Raw genomic sequence first — 24,240 nt, 5'->3', positions numbered from 1 at the left:
GTGTGATCACTCACCTAGAGCCAGACATTCTGAAATGTGAAGCCAAGTGGACCTTAGGAAGCAGCACTACAGACAAAGCTAGCGGAGGTGATGGAATTCCAGCTGAGCTATTTCAAATTCAAAAAGATGACTTTGTTAAAGTGCTTCACTCATATGCCAGCTATTTGGACAACTCAGCAGTTGCCACAGAACTGGAAAATGTCAATTTTCATTCCAACCCCAAAGAAAGGCAATGACAAAGAATATTCAAACTACTGCTCAGTCGCACTCATCTCACAACCTAGCAAAGCCACGCTCAAAATTCTCCAGGCCAGGCTTCCACAGTATGTGAACTGAGAACTTTCAGATGTTCAAACTGGATTTAGAAAAGGCAGAGGAACAAGAGATCAAATTGCCAGCATGTGTTGAATCCTCGAAAAAGCAAGAGAGTTCCAGAAAAAAACGTCTACTTCTGCTTTATTGACTATGCCATAGCCTTTGACTGTGTGGATTACAACAAACTGTGGAAAGTTCTTAACAGATGGGAATACCAGACCACCTTATGGGTCTCCTGAGAAATCTGTATGCTAGTCAAAAAGCAACAGTTGGAATCAGACGTGGAACAATGGACTGGGTCACATTGCAAAAGGAGTGAATCAAGGCTGTATATTGTCACCTTGTTTATTTAACTTAAATGCAGATTACATCATGTGAAGTGCTGGACTGGATGAAGCACAAGCTGGAATTAAGATTGCTGGGAGAAATATCAATAATCACAGATATGCAGATGACACCACCCTTATGGCAGAAAGCAAAGAACTAAAGAACCTCTTGATGATAATGAAAGAGAAAAGGGGAAAAGCTGGCTATAGCTCAACATTCAAAATACAGACGTCGTGGCATTTGGTCCCATCACTTCATGGCAAATATATTGGGAAAGAATGGAAACAGTGACAGACTTTATTTTCTTGGGCTCCAAAATCACTGCAAATGGTGACTGCAGCCATGATATCAAAAGACACTTGCTCCTTGGAAGAAAAACTATGACAAACCTAGACAGCATATGAAAAACAAAAGACATTACTTTGCAGACAAAGGTCCGTCTAGTCAAGGCTATGGTTTTTCCTGTGGTCATGTATGGATGTGAGAGTTGGTCTGTGAAGAAGGCTGAGTGCTGAAGAATTGATGCTTTTGAACTGTGGTATTGGAGAAGACTCTTTAGAGTCCCTTGGACTGCGAGGAGATCCAACCAGTCCTTCCTAAAGGAAATGAGTCCTGAATATATATTGGAAGGACTGATGCTGAAGTTTCAATACTTTGGCCACCTGATAGGAAGAACTGACTCATTTGAAATGACCCTGATGCTGGGAAATATTGAAGGCGGGAGGAGAAAGGGACAACAGAGGATGAGATGGTTGAATGGCATCACTGACTTGATGGATATGAATTTGAGTGAGCTTCGGGATGTGATGGGCAAGAAAGGCTGGATTGCTACAATCCATGGGGTGGCAATGAGTTGGACATGACTGAATGACTGAATGACTGAACTGAACTGAACTTATTCTCAGCTTAAAATTTTGTTAGAGATATAAAATTATAAAAGAAAACACAACTAAATGTGTTAGCATTTTAGAGATAACAGCTAATTATTTATCCAATTATTAATTTTTAAAAGGTTAGGACACCTGTGTTATGCCAGAAATTGTACGTTGAGTGAGGGCCCAGCAATTTCTAAAATCGGATGGAAAATCATGCAAATTTTTTCTCCTGCATGGATGTTGTTTATTTATGATTCAGACAATAAAGAAAGAGATAGTTTAATAAAGTAATTTTATTGTTTTCACTTCTTTTTTTTCTTTTTTAAATAAATTTGTTTATTTTAATTGGAGGTTAACTACTTTACAATAGTGAATTGGTTTTGCCTTAAGTTAAGAAATAAAGTAGTGTGACAGAAAATAAGAGGGAAAATTCTACTATAGATAATGTAACCAGAGATGATTTTTCCTAAAAGGATATGTTTAAGATGCAATTGAAAGAATAGAAAACGAATACCATTGGAAGCACTGTTACAGAAATGATACCAATGAACAAAGCACAACAGATTCAGAGACTCAGAGAACAAACTTATGGTTGTCAGCAGAGAACAATGTGGGAGAGATAGTTATGAAGACTGAGATTTATGTGTTCAAACCACTTCATTTAAAGTGAGTAACCAACAAGGTCCCACTGTACAGCATGGGAAGCTCTGTTCAGTGTTATGTGGCAGGCTGAATGGAAAGGGAGTTTGGGGAGAATGGATACATGTATCCATGACTGGGTCCCTTTGCTGTCCACCTGAAACTATCACAACATTGTTAATGACTGTGCCTTCATTTTCAGTCACTTCAGTCACGTCTAGTTCTTTGAGAACCATGGACTATGGCCCACCCACGCAAGAATACTAGGTTGAGTTGCCATGTCCTCAGGGAATCTTCCCAATCCAGGAATGAACACTTTTCTCCTGAGTCTCCTGCACTGCAGGTAGATTCTTTACCACTGAGCCACTGGTGACACTCATTAATTGGCTATACTCCAATATAAAATAAAAAGGTTTTAAATAAAGAAGCTTTATTAATATTACAGAAAGTAAAACTAAATTTAAAAATTGAGATAATTAATAAAATTATCTCACTTTCAGAATTGACAGGAGTTGTACTTAGAAAACTCTAAAATTTTCACAAGAATTTTTATGGTAATACTATGTTTAAAAAGGCTTCTGAGAGTGTGCCCTCTTCCTCCATATTTTAATGGGGACGTTTTCAATCTTTCAAAGTGTATGGCAAAAACCACTACAATACTGTAAAGTAATTAGCTTCCAATTAAAATAAATAAATTTTAAAAATAAAAAAACAAAGTTGAGGATGTTGTTACCTGTGATCTGTAAGTATATGGACTTTATTTTGTCAGTATATTGGTATAATATATATATTATATAATATATATAATATAATAACATATATAATAATATTGACATAATATATCCTTATTATATCTTCCTTCTATCTCCAAGTTGTTGAGATTTTTATGAAATTTCTATACGATCATGAAAAACCCAGGAGATATAAAGAAAATAATTCCACCTACAAGCACATCATAAAGAATAAAATAGTTAAGAAAAAACATAAGCAAAGAGACAAAAATCTTGTAAACTGAAAACTACAAAATGTTACTCAGAGATATTATAGAACACACACATATATGGGAAGACTTTTATGAACTGGGTTATTTAATAGCATTTTTTTTTATGACCATTAGTGACCTACAGATTCAGTGCAGTACTTATCAAAATCCAAAAAAGTGTTTTTGGCAGAAATAGAAAAATTCCTATGGAATCACAAGGACTCCAAATTTTTGCCAAGACAGTCTTGAAAAGGAGAAAGTGGTTGGTCTAATACTTCCTGATTCTACAACATTACACAAAACAATGGTAGTCACAGCACCAGTTTTGGAATAAAGACAGACAACAAATTAATGGAATTAAGAGAGTCTAGAAATAAACCTTTTATATGTGTTTAGATAATTTTCAACAAGTGTGCCAACAGCATTTAATGGGGAAAAGATATTACACTGAGTGAAAAAAGTCAATAAAAAAATAATTGATTCCACTTTACATGAGGCACTTAAAGTAGTCAATTTCACAGACAGAAAGTAGAATGGTGATTGCTTGGGGCTCACTGAGTGGAAATGGGAAATTTTATTTAATGGCTGTGGAATTTCAGTTTGGGAAGCTGGAAATATTCTGCAGACAGACAGTGGTACTATTTGCACAGCAGGGTGAATTAATGCCACTTTAAAATGGTTAAAATTAAAAATTTTGTTATGTATATTTGATCACTAATTTTAAAATAAATTTAAGAACTAAGGTAATAGGAGCTTTCCTGGTGGCTCAGTGGTAAAGAATCTGCCTTCAATGCAGGAAACTCAGGAAACATGGGTTCAGTTTCTGGGTTGGGAAGATCCCCTGGAGGAGGGCATGGCAACCCACTCCAGTATTCTTCCCTGGAGAATCCCATGGACAAAAAAGTCTGGTGGGCAATTATCCACAGGGCCACAAAGAGTCAGACTAGACTGAAGAGACTTGGCATGAACACACACCACTTTTGAAGAGCCTGGAGCAAAAAGCAGAGAGTCTTGAGAAAAGTAGGGTACTGTGCATGCCCCCCCACACAATACCACCTAAGGAGTTGTTTGTTCTTCCTACCCCTGCTGCAGTGGGGACCCCAATAAAGCCTTGCCTGAATTTCTTGTCTGGTCGCTAATCAAATTCTATTGATTAAGGAGGTCAAGAACCCTGGGTAGTAACAAAGACATCAGCCCAGAACCCTCTGGGACCTGCAACCACTCAAACAACACAAGTTCTGAGGCCTCTGGCCCTGCAGCCAGGGACCCTGGGACTTGGCTCCACCACCAGTGGGCTAGCCCTAGAACCAGGTCCTGGTCTCACCCACCAGTGGGCAAGCATCAGCCCCAGGACACACTGGGCCAAAGACCCATCCATGAGACTGTGGTCCTGGTGCCAGCCCTGAAACCTAGCCCAGTCCCCAGCAGGCCAGCACCACCCAGGACACCCTGGCCTGACCATTCTACCAACCAGCAAAATGACACCAGTTCCCAGACACCTTGTTTGGTGACTAGGCACAAAGTTATCAATTATGTGTACAATAGCAAAAAGTGTTGTTTCTTTATTAGACAATTATTTCACAAAAATCAGCATGGAAAGGATCAACAATTGAATGAATAGATAAAAGAGATTAACAGATAATTCTAGGAAAAAACATACAAATTATATCAAACAAGTGAAAAGATGTCCAAACCCAATTATATTAAAATGATTTGTGGTAAATTATAAAACCAAATTTAAAATAAATTTAATCTGATTATCATATGCTGTCAGTATTTATCAGGACTGATTTTGAGAATGTGGACAAAAATATTCTCATGGAAGAGGCGGTCCTAAGATGGCAGAGGAATAGGATGGGGAGACCACTTTCTCCCCCACAGATTCATCAAAAGAACATTTCAACGCTGAGTAAACGTCACAAAAAAACTTCTGAATGCTGGCAGAGGACATTAGACACTCAGAAAAGCAGATCATTGTCTTCAAAAACAGGTAGGAAAAAATATAAAAGATGAAAAAAGAGATAAAAGAGGAAGGGAGGGAGCTCCGTCCTGGGAAGGGAGTCTTAAAAAGAGAAAAGTTTTCAAACACCAGGAAACACTCTCACTGCCAAGTCTGTGGTGAGCCTTGGAAGCACAGAGGGCAACATAACAAGGAGGAAAGATAAATAAATAATTAAAACCAACAGATCACAAGCCCAACGGTAACTCCCCCAGTGGAGAAGCAGCACAGACGCCTGCATCTGCCACTAGCAAGCAGGGGCTGGGCAGGGAGGTGGTGCTTTTTAAGAATCTGGCCGGAATGCCCCAAGTGTAACCACAGCGAACTAACTTGGGCTTGCAAGCCAGATAGCGACCATGGGATAGCTACCATGTCTCTAACATAAGACACCACCAGGACCGTGCACAGAACAAAGGACAGAACAGAATTAGCCAGCTGAAGACCATCCCCCTCTGGTGACAGGCAGCCAGAGCCAGAAGGGCCAGAAGGGGGCAATCACAGCCCCAGAGAGACATTAACTACCAAACTGCAAGCAAGCTTCTTTGCTAACTAAGACTTCTTGGGGTTCTGGACAGTCACCATCCGCCTAAGAAGGGGCGCCAGTTGTACACCCAGAAAACTGAGCAGCAGGGACAGGAAAGGCGATAAGTCACAGCGACCACGCTCGCCAAACACCCGAGCTGCTCGGACATAGGAAGGTCACAAAACGCAGGCCCAACCAAGTCTGCACCTCTGAGGATTACCTGAGTGCCTGACCCAAAGTGGCTTAGACCTAGGAGGTGCATGCAGCCCAGGGCCAGCCTCAGACAGTTCCTGGCAGAGCAACCTAGAGTCTGAGTGGTGTGCACCATGAGCGGGACCAGGCCCAGCGCGGCTGAGACACTCCAAGCACAGGCCAGTGTTATTTGTTTGCAGCATCCCTCCCTTCCCACAACGTGACTGAACAAGTGAGCCTAAAAAAATAAGTGTCCACCACCGCCCCCCCTTGTGTCAGGGCGGAAAACAGACACTGAAAAGATTAGCAAACAGAAGAAGCTAAAACAGAGGGAACCGCCTTGGAAGTGACAGGTGCAATAGATTAAAACCCTGTCGTTAGTACTGACTACATAGGAAGGGGACAATAGATCTTCAGACATATAAGCCGGACCAAGGAACTAGCCAAAAATGAACTGACCCCACACTGCCCACAACAACACCAGAGAAAGTCCCAGATACACCTTTACTATTTTTATGATCATTCATTTGTTTGTTTGTTTGTTTGTTTTTTCTTCTTTTCTTTTTCTTCTTTTTTTTATTTTAACGTTTTTAAAATTTTAAGTCCTCTATTTCTCCTTTAATTTTTATTTTTACAACCAACTATTACTTTTCAAAAAAAAATAAAGATACCCTATTTTTAAAGCAAATGCCATATATATATATATATATATAATTTTTGTGGTTGTTGTTGTTGTTTAATAATTCTTGTGTTTTTTTTTTCTTTCTTCTTCTTCTTTTCTTTAATATTGTATTTTTGAAAACCCAACCTCTACTGTAGATTTTTAATCTTTGCTTTTTGGTATTTGTTATCAATTTTGTACCTTTAAAAACCTAATCTTCAGTACCTATTTTCACTTGAGAGTGAGATTACTGGCTTGACCACTCTCTCCTTCTTTGGACTCTCCTTTTTCTCCACCAGGTGGCCTCTGTCTCCTCCCTCCCCCTTCTCTTCTCTACCCAACTCTGTGAATCTCTGTGTGTGTTCCAGACAGTGGAGAACACTTAGGGAACTGGTTACTGGCTGGATTTGTCTCTCTCCTTTTCATTTCCCTCTTTTATCCTCCTGGCCACCTCTGTCTCCTTCCTTCCTCTCCTCTTCCCTGTATAACTCCGTGAACACCTCTGAGCAGTCCAGACTGTGGAGCGTACATAAGGAAGTGATTACTGCCTAGGTGGCTCTCTCCTCTTCTGATCCCACCTCATCTCATTCCAGTCACGTCTAACTCCCCCATCCCTCTTCTCTTCTCCATGTAACTCAGTGAACCTCTATGGGTGACCCTCAATGTGGAGAAACTTTTCATCTCTAACCTAGATGTTTTATCATTGGTGCTGTACAGATGGAGAAGTCTTGAGGCTACTGTAAAAATAAAACTGAAAACCAGAAGCAGGAGGCTTAAGTCCAAATCCTGAGAACATCAGAGAACTCCTGACTCCAAGGAACATTAATCGATAGGAGCTCATCAAACGCCTCCATACCTACACTGAAACCAAGCACCACCCAAGGGACAAGTTCCAGAGTAAGACATACCACACAAATTCTCCAGCAACACAGGAACACACCGTTGAGCTTCAATATACAGGCAGCTCAAAGTTACTCCAAAACAACTGACATCTCATAACTCATTACTGGTCACTTCATTGTGCTCCAGAGAGAAGAAATCAAGCTCCAGCCACCAGAACTCTGACAAAAGCTTCCCTAACCAAGAAACCTTGACAAGCCACTGATACAACCCCACCCACAGTGAGGAAACTCCATAATAAAGAGAACTCCATAGACTGCCAGAATACAGAAATGCCACCCCAAACAGAGCAATATAACCAAGATGAAGAGACAGAGGAATATCCAGCCCACCAAACCAAAAAAAAAAAAAAAAAGAGGAAGAGATAGGGAATCTATCTGAGAAAGAATTCCAAATAATGATAGTGAAAATGATCCAAACCTTGAAATCAAAATGGAATCACAGATAAATAGCCTGGAGACAAGGACTGAGAAGATGCAAGAAAGGTTTAACAAGGACCTAGAAGAAATAAAGAAGAGTCAATATATCGTGAATAATCCAATAAATGAGATCAGAAACACTCTGGAGGCAACAAATAGTAGAATAATGGAGGCAGAAGATAGGATTAGTGAAATAGAAGATAGAATGGTAGAAATAAATGAATCAGAGAGGAAAAAAGAAAAACGAATTAAAAGAAATGAGGACAATCTCAGAGACCTTCAGGACAATATGAAATGCTCCAACATTCGAATTATAGAAGTCCCAGAAGAAGAAGACAAAAACAAAGACCATGAGAAAATACTTCAGGAGATAATAGCTGAAAACTTCCCTAAAATGGGGAAGGAAATTATCACCCAAGTCCAAGAAACTCAGAGAGTCCCAAACAGGATAAACCCAAGGTGAAACATCCCAAGATACATATTAATCAAATTAACGAAGATCAAATACAAAGAACAAATATTAAAAGCAGCAAGGGAAAAACAACAAATAACACACAAGGGGATTCCCATACGGATAACAGCTGATCTTTCAATAGAAACTCTTCAGGCCAGGAGGGAATGGCAAGAAATACTTAAATTAATGAAAGAAAATAACCTACAGCCCAGATTTCTGTACCCAGCAAGGATCTCATTCAAATACGAAGGAGAAATCAAAAGCTTTACAGACAAGCAAAAGCTGAGAGAATTCAGCACCACCAAACCAGCTCTCCAACAATTGCTAAAGGATATTCCCTAGACAGGAAACACAAAAAGGATGTATAAACCCGAACCCAAAACAATAAAGTAAATGACAATGGGATCACACTTATCAACAATTACCTTAAACGTAAATGGGTTGGATGCCCCAACCAAAAGACAAAGACTGGCTGAATGGATACAAAAACAAGATCCCTATATAAGTTGTCTACAAGAGACCCACCTCAAAACAAGGGACACATACAGACTAAAATTGAAGGGCTGGAAAAAGATATTCCATGCAAATAGAGACCAAAAGAAAGCAGGAGTAGCAATACTCATCTCCGATAAAATAGACCTTAAAATGAAGACTGTGAAAAGAGACAAAGAAAGACACTACATAATGATCAAAGGATCAATCCAAGAAGAAGATATAACAATTATAAATATATATGCACCCAACATAGGAGCACCACAATATGTAAGACAAATGCTGACAAGTATGAAAGGGGAGATTAACAATAACACAGTAATAGTGGGAGACTTTAATACCCCACTCACACCTATGGACAGATCAACTAAATAGAAAATTAACAAAGAAATGCAAACCTTCAATGATACAATAGACTAGTTAGACCTAATTGATATCTATAGGACATTTCACCCCAAAACAATGAATTTCACCTTTTTCTCAAGTGCTCATAGAACCTTCTCCAGGATAGATCACATCCTGGGCCATAAATCTAGCCTTGATAAATTCAAAAAAATAAAAATCATTCCAAGCATCTTTTCTGACCATAATGCATTAAGATTAGATCTCAATTACAGGAGAAAAACTATTAAAAATTCCAACACATGGAGGCTGAACAACACACTTCTGAATAACCAACAAATCACAGAAGAAATCAAAAAAGAAATCAAATCATGCATAGAAACGAATGAAAATGAAAACACAACAACCTAAAACCTGAGGGACACTATGAAAGCAGTGCTAAGGGGAAAGTTCATAGCATTACAGGCATACCTCAAGAAACAAGAAAAAGTCAAATAAATACCTAACTCTACACCTAAAGCAATAGAAGAGGAAGAAAGGGAGAACCTCAGGGTTAGTAGAAGGAAAGAAATCTTAAAAATTAGGGCAGAAATAAATGCAAAAGAAATAAAATTAACCATAGCAAAAACCAACAAAGCCAAAAGCTGGTTCTTTGAAAGGATAAATAAAATTGAAAAACCATTAGCCAGACTCATCAAGAAACAAAAGGAGAAAAATCAAATCAATAAAATTAGAAATGAAAATGGAGAGATCACAACAGACAACACAGAAATACAAAGGATCATAAGAGACTACTATCAGCAATTATATGCCAATAAAATGGACAACTTGGAAGAAATGGACAAATTCTTAGAACAGTACAACTTTCCAAAACTGAACCAGGAAGAAACAGAAAATCTTAACAGACCCATCAGAAGCATGGAAATTGAAACTGTAATCAGAAATCGCCCAGCAAACAAAAGCCCAGGTCCAGACGGCTTCACAGCTGAATTTTACCAAAAATTAAGAGAAGAGTTAACACCTCTCCTGCTCAAACCCTTCAAGAAAATTGCAGAGGAAGGTAAACTTCCAAACTCATTCTATGAGGCCACCATCATCCTAATACCAAAACCTGACAAAGATGCAGCAAAAAAAGAAAACTACAGACCAATGTCACTGATGAACAGAGATGAAAAATCCTTAACAAAATTTCTGGCTTCTCAACCAGAAAACTTATTTTCCCTTGAAGTATTTTTTCTTATATTTCTAATCTACGTCAGCCTCAAAAAGTATTAAACAGAGTTACATTCTCACGAAGCAAAGGTGCAGTGAATTACAAGAAAGAACCAATTAGCTCAAAAGTCTGATGTGGTTAATTTTAAGGCTACATTTGTTTTTCTTACTTTCCAACTATGTTAACTAATGCACTCCCAGGTGCACAGTGGATAAGAGATACGGGAACTTAGCAACAAGCATTGGCCCAATAATGAAATCCTACATTAGCACTACTCTAATAACTTTTAACTCTTTGAAAGGCTCTATGTTTTAGGCTTTCCGTGCCTCTCACAGTTGGGAGGCTATAAATAATCACATGTGTCACTGTAAGAGTCTAGATATATCTGCCAAGCAAGCTAAAATGCTAACAGAGGGATTTTGATTGAAAATATTTTTCTCATGTCCAGGAGACTTATTAGCTATAGCCCTAAGTTGATTTTCTCCAGAGAAAGGTGGTCAGGAATAGCCCCCTGTTAATGTCAGAGGAGTTAGTGAAAGTCATGAAAGAGTAAAACAGACAGATTCTGGTTTTGGGGTAGATGTTCAAGAAAGCCTAGGGAGCCCGTTGAGTTCTGAAGCCTTGCTTAACAGTTCTCTTCCACATGACTTTTGTCATGGGTGGGATCTCCCGTGGTGGCTCCCGGCACCTCATGGTTAGCAGAAGGAAATAAATCCAAAAAATTAAAGCAGAAATAAATTTAAAAGAAACAAAAGACACCATAGCAAAAATCAACAAAGCCAAAAGCTGGTTCTTTGAGAAGACAAATAAAATTGACAAGCCATTAGCCAGACTCATCAAGAAAATAGGGAGACAAATCAAATAAACAAAATTAGAAATGAAAATGGAGAGATCACAACAGACAACACAGAAATACAAAGGATCATAAGAGACTATTATCAGCAACTATATGCCAATAAAATGGACAACTTGGAAGAAATGGACAAATTCTAGAAAAGTACAACTTTCCAAAACTGAACCAGGAAGAAATAGAAAATCTTAACAGACCCATCACAAGCACGGAAATTTAAATGGTAATCAGAAATCTTCCAACAAGCAAAAGCCCAGGTCCAGACGGCTTCGCAGCTGCATTCTACCAAAAATTTAGAGAAGAGCTAACACCTATCCTACTCAAACTCTTCCAGAAAATTGCAGAGGTAAGTAAACTTCCAAATTCATTTTATGAGGCCACCATCATCCTAATACCAAAACCTGACAAAGATGCCACAAAAAAAGAAAACTACAGACCAATATCACTGATGAACACAGATGCGAAAATCCTTAACAAAATTCTAGCAAACAGAATCCAACAACATATTTAAAAGATCATACATCATGACCAAGTGGGCTTTATCCCAGGGATGCAAGAATTCTTAAATACCCGCAAATCAATCAATGTAATACACCACATTAACAAATAGAAAAATAGACACCATATAATTATCTAAATAGATGTGGGAAAAGCCTTTGACAAATTCAACATCCATTTATGATAAGAAAAACCCTCCAGAAAGCAGGAATAGAAGGAACATACCTCAACATAGTAAATCCTGCATGTGACAAACCCACAGCAAACATCATCAGTGGGAAAAAATGAAAGCATTTCCCCTAAAGTTGGGAACAAGACAAGAGTGCTCACTCTCACTGCTACTATTCAACATAGTTTTGGAAGTTTTGGCCACAGAAGTCAGAGCAGAAAAAGAAATGAAAGGAATCCAGATTGGAAAAGAAGTAAAACTCTCACTATTTGCAGATGACATGATCCTATACAGAGAAAACCCTAAAGATTCAACCAGAAAATTACTAGAGCTAATCAATGAATACAGTAAAGTGGCAGGATATAAAATCAACACACAGAAATTTCTTGCATTCCTATACACTAACAATGAGAAATCAGAAGGAGAAATTAAGGAAACAATTCCATTCACCATTGCAATGAAAAGAATAAAATACTTAGGAATATATCTACCTAAAGAAACTAAAGACCTATATATAGAAAACTATAAAACACTGGTGAAAGAAATCAAAGAGAACATTAATAGATGGAGAAATATACCATGTTCACGGATCAGAAGGATCAATATAGTGAAAATGAGTATACTATCCAAAGCAATCCATAGATTCAATGCAATCCCTATCAAACTACCAACGTTATTTTTCACAGAACTAGAACAAATAATTTCAGGATTTGTATGGAAATACAAAAAGCCTCGAATAGCCAAAGTAATCTTGAGAAAGAAGAATGGAACTGGAGGAATCAACCTGCTTGACTTCAGGCTCTACTACAAAGCCACAGTCATCAAGACAGTATGGTACTGACACAAAGACAGAAATATAGATCAATGGAACAAAATAGAAAGCCCAGAGATAAATCCACACACCTATGGACACCTTATCTTCCACAAAGGAGGCAAGAATATACAATGGAGTAAAGACAATCTCTCTAACAAGTGGTGCTGGGAAAACTGGTCAACCACTTGTAAAAGAATGAAACTAGATCACTTTCTAATACCATACACAAAAATAAACTCAAAATGGATTAAATATCTAAATGTAAGACCAGAAACTATCAAACTCCTAGAGGAAAACATAGGCAAAACACTCTCCGACATAAACCACAGCAGGCTCCTCTATGATGCACCTCCCAGAATTCTGGAAATAAAAGCAAAAAAAAAGCAAATAGGACTGAATTAAAATTAAAAGCTTCTGCACAACAAAGGAAACTATAAGCAAGGTGAAAATACAGCCTTCAGTATGGGAGAAAATAATAGCAAAAAAGTAACTGACAAGGAATTAATCTCAAAAATATACAAGCAACTCCTGCAGCTAAATTCCAAAAAAATAAACTACCCAATCAAAAAGTGGGTCAAAGAACTAAAATGACATGTCTCCAAAAAAGACATACAGACGGCTAACAAACATATGAAAAGATGCTCAACATCACTCATTATCAAAGAAATGCAAATCAAAACCACAATGAGGTACCATTTCACGCCAGTCAGAATGGCTGGGATCCAAATGTCTACAAGCAATAAACGCTGGCGTGGGTGTGGAGAAAAGGGAACCCTCTTACACTGTTGGTGGGAATGCAAACTAGTTCAGCCACTATGGTGAACAGTGTGGAGATTCCTTAAAAAACTGGAAGTAGAACTGCCATATGACCCAGCAATCCCACTCCTGGGCATACACACTAATGAAACCAGAATTGAAAGAGACACGTGTACCCCAATGTTCATCACAGCACTGTTTATAATAGCCAAGACATGGAAGCATCCTTGATGTCCATTACCAGACGAATGCATAAGAAAGCTGTGGTACATATACACAATGGAATACTACTCAGCCATTAAAAAGAATATATTTGAATCACTTCTAATGAGGTGGATGAAACTGGAGCCTATTATACAGAGTGAAGTTAGCCAGAGAGAAAAAGACCAATACAGTATAATAACACATATATATATATATAATTTAGAAAGATGGTAATGATAACCCTGTATGTGAGACAGCAAAAGAGACATAGATGTATAGAACAGTCTTTTGGACTCTGTGGGAGAGGGTGAGGGTGGGATGATATGGGAGAATAGCATTGAAACATGTAAATTATCACATGTGAAACCAATCGTCAGTCCAGGTTCTATGCATGATACAGGATGCTTGAGGCTGGAGCAGGATGGAATGGGGAAGGAGGTGGGGGGGGGGGTCAGGATGGGGAACACATGTACACCCATGGGGGATTCATGTCAATGTATGGCAAAACCAGTACAATATTGTAAAGTAAAAAAAAAAAAAATTAAAAAGAATTTTTAATATATATTCTGACATTTTTACTTGAATGAAAACACTCGTGGGATTCTCACAAGCCTTTGTTAAGATACAGAATTCTGAAAGAGCAATTTTGACCAGTTTGCCCTGTTTATGTTGCTTTTGTGGAGAAGTAGGTTTGAGGAGGCCATTACTATGCCATTCTGAATTTGATCTACTTCTGGTACAATATTTTGGAGATTCATTTAAGTTTTATTAGTACTTCATTCAGTTTTTATTTCTGTGTAGTGTCCTGTTATGTGGATATATCACAATTTGTTTATCTGAGTATCTGCCTCTGTAAGTTTCAATTTCTTTGTGGGTGTATGCCTTCTTATATTCTTGGATAAAATTCTAATACATACTGAGACATAGTTTTATAGGAAAATTAAGACATTATAAAGCAATTCATAAGAAAAAAACTAGTTTTCCAAAGTAGTTTAATCATTTTACACTTCTTCAAGTGATATATTATGAGAGTTACAGTTGATTCACATTGTCTTTATCCATCTTTTTCTGTCAATCTTTTTTTAAAATAAATTTTTATTGGAGTATAGTTGTTATCCAATGCTGTGTTCATTTGTACTGTACACCAAAATGAGTCAGCCTTCAGTTCAGTTCAGTTCAGTTCAGTCACTCAGTCGTGTCCGACTCTTTGCGACCCCATGAACCGCAGCATGCCAGGCCTCCCTGTCCATCACCAACTCCCAGAGTTCACTCAGACTCACGTCCATCGAGTCAGTGATGCCATCCAGCCATCTCATCCTCTGTCGTCCCCTTCTCCTCCTGCCCCCAATCCCTCCCAGCATCACAGTCTTTTCCAATGAGTCAACACTTCGCATGAGGTGGACAAATTACTGAGGTTTCAGCTTTAGCATCATTCCTTCCAAAGAAATCCCAGGGCTGATCTCCTTCAGAATGGACTGCTCAGATCTCCTTGCAGTCCAAGGGACTCTCAAGAGTCTTCTCCAACACCACAGTTCAAAAGCATCAATTCTTCATTGCTCAGCCTCCTTCACAGTCCAACTCTCACTGGAAAAACCATAGCCTTGACTAGATGGACCTTTGTTGGCAAAGTAATGTCTCTGCTTTTCAATACGCTATCTAGGTTGGTCATAACTTTTCTTCCAAGGAATAAGCGTCTTTTAATTTCATGGCTGCGTCACCATCTGCAGTGATTTTGGAGCCCAAAAAAATAAAGTCTGACACTGTTTCCACTGTTTCCCCATCTATTTCCCATGAAGTGATGGGACCGGATGCCATGATCTTCATTTTCTGAATGTTGAGCTTTAGGCCAACTTTTTCACTCTCCACTTTCACTTTCATCAAGAGGCGTTTTAGCTCCTCTTCACTTTCTGCCATAAGGGTGCTGCCATCTGCATATCCGAGGTTATTGATGTTTCTCCCGGCAATCTTGATTCCAGCTTGTGTTTCTTCCAGTCCAGCGTTTCTCATGATGTACTCTGCGTATAAGTTAAATAAGCAGAGTCAGCCTTATGTATAAGTATATCCCCGCCTTTTTGGACTTCCTTCTCACTAGGTCACCACTGTGCCTTAAGGAGAGCTCTTTGTGCTATACAGTGTGTTCTCATCGCGTGCATGCTCAGCTGCTCGACATGTCCTACTCTTTGCAACCTCATGGACTGTAGTCTGCCAGACTCCTCAGTACTTGGGATTTTCTGGGCAAGAATACTGGAGTGAGTTTGCCATTTCCTCCTTCGGGGATCTTCCCAACCCAGGAATCGAACCTGCATGTTTTATGCCTTCTTCATTGCCAGGTGGGTTCTTACAACTATCACCACATGAAAAGTTTTAGTTACCTATTTTATATCAACAGTGTGTGTATCTCAATCCCACTCTCCCAATTCTTGTTATTAATGAGGATGTGAAGTGGTATCTCAAAGGAGTTACAATTTATATTTCTTTAACAATTATACATATTGAAATTATTTTCATATGTTTTTTGGCAATTTGTATATTTTTGTATATGAAATGTATTAAGATCATAGATTTTTTAAAAAATTGTCTGGTTGTATTTTGATCAGTGAATAGTGGAGGATCTATATGCATTCTGAGTAGAAATCCTTGCCAACATTACTCAATATGAATATTTTTCCTAGTCTGTGGCTTTCTTAGTCTTTGTGCTCCTCAAAACTCTCCCTTAGTTCACTTTTTTCTATTTCTCACTATCAGTATGTGACCTCACCTTAGCATTTATAGAGAAAATGACATTTAAAACAATAATTTATATTCTTTCTTCCTTACTGTAATCTAAGTACTAAACTTACCTACCATATTCCCTACTCCCATGGTGTTAAAAGTGATGGCTAATGTCTCTCTGCTAAAGATTTCATACACAGTTTCAATCCTGTATATAATGCTCTGTAGCAATATCAGCCTCAAAGGAGACTCTAGTTCCCAAGGGATCAAATTAATGTTACACTTCTGAGAAACAAAGGCAATTTTAATTGGCTTTTAGATTTTTTTAATACTCTAGGGACTATACTTAAGAAACACATTATAAATCATCCCCTTTTTTTTTCAAAATGTCATAATTTCAGTTTTACAGGTAGGTCATTTGATATACTTGTTCAGTAAGTATAAGTTGTTTTTTTTTTTTTTTTTTTTTTTTTTTTGCGGAGATTAGTATTCACTGTATGCCAAAAAAAAAAAAGCATTTAAAAGCATCTTACATTCATCTTTCTTCACAATACTTGCTTCTAACTGAGATTATGTCATATATCTCCCCACACACACACACCACGCACCCCCATCCAGCCAAATGAGTCTTTTTTAATGGTGAAGATTCATCAAGTTTAGAAATTGTAAAGGGACCAGGAAAGAAGATGATACACAGAATCCTTAGGTTCAAATATTTGTCTTAGTCATAAGCCCCAGATGTCTTCATTCTTAGTCCTGGGATCACATCAGGAAGAAGATGGCAAGTATACAGAGACAAGAAGTGCCAGAGTGATAGCTCTGCAGCCAGATAGTGCAGAGAGAGCCATCATGCTCACAATGCAAAAGGATATGCATTGCCTAAAATAGGAATTCTAATGGCGATGGGCCTCTGTGTGTGTGTGTGTGTGTGTGTGTGTGTGTGTGTGTGAATTTAACCTTTTAGAATTCAAATTTTCCAACTCCTGGAAATGAGCTAATGCTTTATGTAAACTACAGAAAACAGATAAGAAGTGTGTTCCAGGCAGCACAGTTAAATACAAGGACTACTTCTGTACTTGTAAAAACCACTGTGCTGCTTCAAAGGATAAATCAGAGTTTAACAAATCAAAGACAACTACCCCACAACATGACTCCAATTCAGAGGAGACAATTACTGCTGTGTTTTCCAAACAGTACATGATATATCTTTATCTCTGGATTTAGTACTTGTTCCTTCTCCTACAATGTTATACTTCATTAGGCTGGAGATTTTTTTCACTGCTGTAGCACTAGAACTTAAAACAAGGGAAAAAAATCAATCTTTACAGTGTAAAAGAATAAATGAGTGCATGTATGAATTCTTCATTCTGTTTATTCTTAGTCATATCTTGAGATAAATTTCACTAATTCAATGTTCTTTGAATGAAATTAAGTCATACAACTATGAGTTTCAGTTGAAAATGCAATATTGAACATTTATATTCTGTTTTATATCAGAAACAATCAGTTCAATGCAGTTTACAACTCAGTTTACAGCTCAGCCGTGTACAACTTTTTGCAATCCCATGGACTGCAGCACACCAGACTTCCCTGTTCATCACCAACTCTGGGAGTTTGCTCAAACCCATGTCCATTAGGTTAGTGATGCCATCCAACCATCTCATCCTCTGTCGTCCCCGTCTCCTCCAGCCTTCAATCTGTCCCAGCATTAGAGGCTTTTCCAGTGAGTCAGTTCTTTGCATCAGGTGGACAAAGCATTAGAGTTTCAGCTTCAGAATCAGTCCTTCTAATGAATATTCAGGACTGATCTCCTTCAGAATGGACTGGTTGGATCTCCTTGCAGTCCAAGGGACTCTCAAGAGTCTTCTCCAAAACCACAGTTCAAAAGCATCAATTCTTTGGTGCTCAGCTTTCTTTATAGCACAGTTCTCACTTTATAGTCCAATGCAATCTGGTAAGATCTGAAACAATAGTCTATAAGAACTGGTGGAGCTCTAGAAAAATAGTTTTCTTCATTTGTCCATTTGAAAGATATTGATGATGCCTTGTTGCTTTTCATACCTGATTTTCATACTTTTGGCTTTTTGTTTGGACAAAGTTTTAAAAAAAATCAAAGTATAGTCTCCTTAAAAGATATAAATGTATAAATATATATATAATATGTAATATTTTTAGATCATAGCATTTATTAATATATATTTTAATAATCAACATAGAATAATTAATATTATGTATAATTAATATACTGTCATGTGCCGGGGTCCAGCCCCGGTGGATCCAGGGAATTCGAAGGGTGGACGGCGTTGGTGTGGAAAGACTTGTTTATTGATTGATATAAGATTAGATTAAGAAACTATAGCATAGTAGGAAGATTAAGTGGAGGAAGAGGGCTGAATAGCTTGGTTTACGCGGAAGACCAATACAATTCCAGACAAGGAATTTGCACCATCTACGTTGGGCCACCGGCGCCCGCTTGAATATCTAAGGGTGCCTCGCCTTAAGCTCCCTTTCGCGTGGGTCTTAACAGCCAGGGCAAATAAGTAGACCTGGCGAGCCTCCGCGCCCCAGGTGGAGATTCAGCCTGAAATTAAAGTAAAGAGCGGAGGGAGGGAAAGGGAGAGAAGAAGAGAGACAGAGACACGGGGGGAGCCAGATTCCCAAGAAACCAGGCCGAGAGACTAGTCCGAGAAATTGGTCCGAGAAACTGATCCGAGAAAATGGTCCCCTCCTTTATTGTTCAGAAGGCCTTTTATACTTTTGATAAAACATGGAGATCAATGGGTAACACAAAATTATGTAGCGTTCGCAACCCAGACTCTGTATATCATTTTGTATACAAAAGGTCTCAGGTGATTTACATTATCTTCTGGCCAAGAGGCTTGTTAACACTTTTTGGCTCTCTTCCTTAATGAATGTTAATTTTGTTTCCCCTGAAGTGTTTTTCTTTAATCTACATCTCCTTAAAGCGCTAAAGTTACATCTCTATAGAACAAAGGCGCAGTGGGTTATAACAAAGAAGGTACTTAACTCAAAGATCTAATGTTGCTAATACAAGGTCTACTACTTGTTTTTCTGTATACCAACTAATCTAAAAATAAAGGATATGAAAATTCAGCAGCAAGCATTGACTCAACAAATGAAACTTTTAATCAGTCCTATTCTAAAGATTTTGACTCCTTGGAAGCCCCTACATTCCCAGGATGTTTTAAGCTTCCTGTGCCTCCTGCGGTCAGGAGGCCTCAGACAATCACAGGCGCAGCTGTACGAGTCCTGCAGGCAGGCTAGAAAGCCATCAGAGGGGTTTTTGGATTGAAACACTCTTTCAAATGCAGAAGACTAAAGCCCTGAATTGACTTTTTCCAGAGAATGTCAGAAGAGTGGAAAAGCAGAGCACAAAAACCGGCAGATTTTTGTTGGGGTACATGCTTAGGAATTTCCAGAGGGGTCCCTGAAGTCTGAGCATGCCTTGTGTATGTCAGCTTCCTTCCTCATGACCTTGTCACGGGTGGGATTCCTCACACTGTCTCCCGGCAGTCATGTATAAAATATATAATAATCAATGTATAATATTTGTAATATATAATAATATATTAAAATCAATATATTAATAAATAATAGTTTATATATAATTATTATATATAATATTATATACCAATATTTGATTAATGATACATGTATATATACAAACAAGGGAGAGATTGAGATACAGTGAGAAAAAGCAGAATAGTACTGAGATATAGGATTAAATATTTGTGCAGAAATCCTGATGAATTTGTTGAAAATAGAAATTTCTTCACAGATGAATTGATCAATGAGTAAATGTAAAAGGTATGGAATGAATGCAGAGCCTGTATCATACAGAATTCTTCACTTTCTTCGTCACTTTTAGTTCTCAAGGAATAAGAATATGTTTTCCCCAAATCACACAATAGTGACTGAATTCATTCTCCTGGGACTCACAGATGACCCAATACTGCAGAAGGCTCTGTTTGGAGTGTTCCTGGTGATCTACCTAATCACAGTGGTGGGAAATCTGACCATGATCGTGCTGATCAGGACCAACTCCCACCTCCAGACTCCCATGTATTTCTTCCTCAGCCACCTCTCCTTTGTAGACCTTTGCTATTCCTCCAGTGTTACTCCAAATATGCTGCACAATTTCCTCTCAGACCAGAAGACCATCTCCTACACTGGATGCTTCATACAGTGTCTTCTCTTCATTGCCCTGGTGATCACTGAACTTTATCTCCTTGCTTCAATGGCCCTGGATCGCTATGTAGCCATCTGCAGCCCTCTACATTACAGCACCAGGATGTCCAAGGATGTTTGCATCTTTCTGGTCACAGTCCCTTATACTTGTGGTCTCCTCAATGGTCTATCTCAGGCTCTGCTGACCTTTCACTTGTCCTTCTGTGACTCCCTTGAAATCAACCATTTCTACTGTGCTGATCCTCCTCTGATAATGTTGGCCTGCTCTGACACTTATGTCAAAAAGATGGCGATGTTTGTGGTTGCTGGTTTCACTCTCTTAAGTTCTCTCTTCATCATTCTTCTGTCCTACATTTTCATCATTGCATCCATCTTGAAGATCCATTCTGCAAAAGGCAGGTACAAAGCCTTTTCTACTTGTGGTTCCCACCTGACAACAGTCACTCTATTTTATGGAACCCTCTTCTGCATGTACTTAAGGCCTCCATCTAAGAACTCTGTAGAGGAGTCCAAAATAATTGCAGTTTTTTATACATTTTTGAGCCCAATGTTGAACCCATTGATATACAGTCTAAGGAACAAGCATGTGATCCATGCCATGAGGCATATGATTAAGGTAACTTTTTTTTCATAGAAGTACAGTTTAGGCACTTATTCATATTTAAGGTGTCTGTAATGACACAGGGGTTCCTTCAAAGGAAAAGCTTATTAGTCTGTTGTCACTATTAGTTTATCTTCATGAGTTCTCAGTGGTATTGCATAATTTCTCCTCAAAATTTATACTTTAAAGACAAATGTTTTAAATAAGCCCATTTAATATTTTACTAAATTTATTCACTTGGGGATAAGTATTATATTAATATTAATTCACTCTGATATGAACACTGCCAATCCATCTTCTGAATTAAATGGTCTACAGAGCCATAGTGAGGCTCAAAATAGGATGATTGCTTTTTAGCTTCTTTTTAAAATTTATGAAAAATTTCTTCTTCAATGTGTGATGTAGAACAATCACTCCAATGCCTGACTAGGGAAATTTGAAGTACATGGATCGCCCATAGCTTTAAATTTTTTATAAATTTTTTCCCAACCAATATTATAGATATCCTGAATGAAGAGGTGTGTAGATATCTTTCTGAAAGTGAACAGTGATGTTTTATTTGGTTCATAAATATGGCAGAAATCAGCTCAACACTGTAAAGCAATTTTCTAACAATTAAAAAAAAATACAAAAGTAGTTGCTCATTATTTTCTAGGCAAGTCTGTTCCAATAGTTTCCAAAATATCTTTTGAGAAGAGAAAGTCCCTCAGTCGTGTCCAACTCTTTGGGACCCCATGGGTTATACAGTCCATGAAATTCTCCTGGCCAGAATACTGAAGTGGGTAGCCTTTCCCTTCTGGAGATCTTCCCAACCCAGGGATCCAAACCAGGTCTCCCGCAATGCAGGCTGATTCTTTACCAGCTGGGCCACCAGGGAATCCTAAGAATACTGGAGTGGATAGTATATCCCTTCCCCAGTGGATCTTCCCGACCCAGGAATAGAACTGTGGTCTCCTGCATTGCAGTTGGATTCTTTTCCAATTGAGATACAAGGGAAGCCATCTTTTGAGAAAATCAATAGCAAAGTAAGTTATATAAAAAAATACATAATTCATACACACTGATCCTTGCATTATTAGTGAGGTATATTGAAACATATATTTAATTTTAAATGGCCTTTAATGCTTCAGTTCAGTTGCTCAGTCGTGTCCAACTCTTGGACTCCATGGACCGCAGCATGCCAGGTCTCCCTGTCCATCACCAACTCCTGGAGTTCACTCAAACTCATGTCCATTGAGTCAGTGATGCCATCCAATCATCTCATCCTCTGTTGTCCCCTTCTCCTCCTACCTTCAATCTTTCCTGGCATCAGGGTCTTTTCAAATGAGGCAGTTTTCATCAGGTGGCCAAAGCATTGGCATTTCAGCTTCAACATCAGTCCTTCCAATGAACACCCAGGACTGATTTCCTTTAGGATGGACTGGTTGGATCTCTTTGCAGTCCAAGGGACTCTCAAGAGTCTTCTCCAACACCACAGTTCATAAGCATCAATTCTTCGGCACTCAGCTTTCTTTATAATCCAAGTCTCACATTCATATGTAAGCATTCTAATATTGTGCATTCCGATTTTAACTAAGACCACAATAATAAGTGGTCATATGAAAGAAACTGCTATATTTACTGTAATGTGTTCAAATCATTTTCCAGAAAATAATCCAAATAACCTGAAGTTTTAGAAACCTGGGCTTCATTCTTAAGTCTCAATTGATTAAGGCTAATTCTATCGAAAATATTATTTATAAATAAATAAAAAAGCAGACAGAAGCGAGGGAGTAACATTCATCAGTAGTATGTCCCAAATCAAAGTATAGCTTCTGTATTTACTTGTTCTATTTTTCTCAATAAGTTAAAACATTTACTTATTCTTACAATTAATATGACAAAATTGGAAGCATTTGCCATGTATAAGTTTAAATATTAATTTTTACTTGATAGTATTGGGCTTGTAACTTTCTACAGACTATGTATTTTTAGTGAACATTGTTTCTAAGGTAATATAATACACAGAATCTGAGTTAAATTCACCCATTTCAGTCCATTTTAGTTTGCTGATTCCTAGAATGTCAACATCACTCTTGCCATCTCCTGTTTGACCACTTCCAATTTGCCTTGATTCATGGACCTGACATTCCAGGTTCCTATGCAATATTGCTATTTACAGCATCAGACCTTGCTTCTATCACCAGTCACATCCACAGCTAGGTATTGTTTTTGCTTTGGCTCCATCCCTTCATCCTTTCTGGAGTTGTTTCTCCACTGATCTCCAGTAGCGTATTGGGCACCTACTGACCTGAGGAGTTCCTCTTTCAGTATCCTATCATTTTGCCTTTTCATACTGTTCATGGGGTTCTCAAGGCAAGAATACTGAAGTGGTTTACCATTCCCTTCTCCAGTGGACCACATTCTGTCAGACCTCTCCACCATGACCCACTTGTCTTGGGTGGCCCCACACGGCATGGCTTAGTTTCATTGAGTTAGACAAGGCTGTGGTCCTAGTGTGATTAGATTGACTAGTTTTCTGTGATTGTGGTTTCAGTGTGTCTGCCCTCTGATGCCCTCTTGCAACACCTACCATCTTACTTGGGTTTCTCATACCTTGGACATGGGGTATCTCTTCATGGCTGCTCCATCAAAGCACAGCCACTGCTCCTTACCTTGGATGAGGGGAATCTGCTCATCACCGCCCCTCCTGACCTTAAACATGGAATAGCTCCTCTAGGCCCCCCTGTGCCCGTGAAGCCACTGCTCCTTGGATGTGGGGTTGCTCCTTCCAGTCACCGCCCCTGGCCTCGGGCATGGGGTAGCTCCTCCCGGCCACTGGCCCTCACCTCGGACGTGGAGTAGCTCCTCTTGGCTGCTCCTGTGCTGTCACAGCCTGGCACTCTTGGCTGCCACCCCTGACCTCAGACACAGGGTAGCTTCTCTTGGCTGCCGAACGGACTTCAGACGTGGGTAGCTCCTCCTGGTCGCTGCCCCTGACCTGGGACGTGGGGTAGCTTCTCTTGGCCACTCTTATGCACCATTGCAGCCACCCATGCTTGAATGAATGACCATTATATCTACTACTGTGGGCAGAAATCCCTTAGAAGAAATG

The 24,240-nt window shown here is 38.8% G+C and overlaps 1 protein-coding gene across 1 annotated transcript; it reads left to right on the top strand.

Annotated features, from left to right (window-relative positions):
- The first annotated feature begins 20,243 nt into the window (after positions 1-20,243).
- Positions 20,244-21,179, top strand: LOC128043423 (olfactory receptor 5M10-like). The gene has a single exon (XM_052635764.1). The coding sequence runs from the start codon at positions 20,244-20,246 to the stop codon at positions 21,177-21,179; it is 936 nt and encodes a 311-aa protein (XP_052491724.1).
- The last annotated feature ends 3,061 nt before the right edge of the window (positions 21,180-24,240 follow it).

The sequence above is a fragment of the Budorcas taxicolor genome, chromosome 2, assembly GCF_023091745.1.
Source record: "Budorcas taxicolor isolate Tak-1 chromosome 2, Takin1.1, whole genome shotgun sequence".
Lineage (NCBI taxonomy): Eukaryota > Metazoa > Chordata > Mammalia > Artiodactyla > Bovidae > Budorcas > Budorcas taxicolor.
This window is presented reverse-complemented; position numbering and strand designations above follow the sequence as displayed.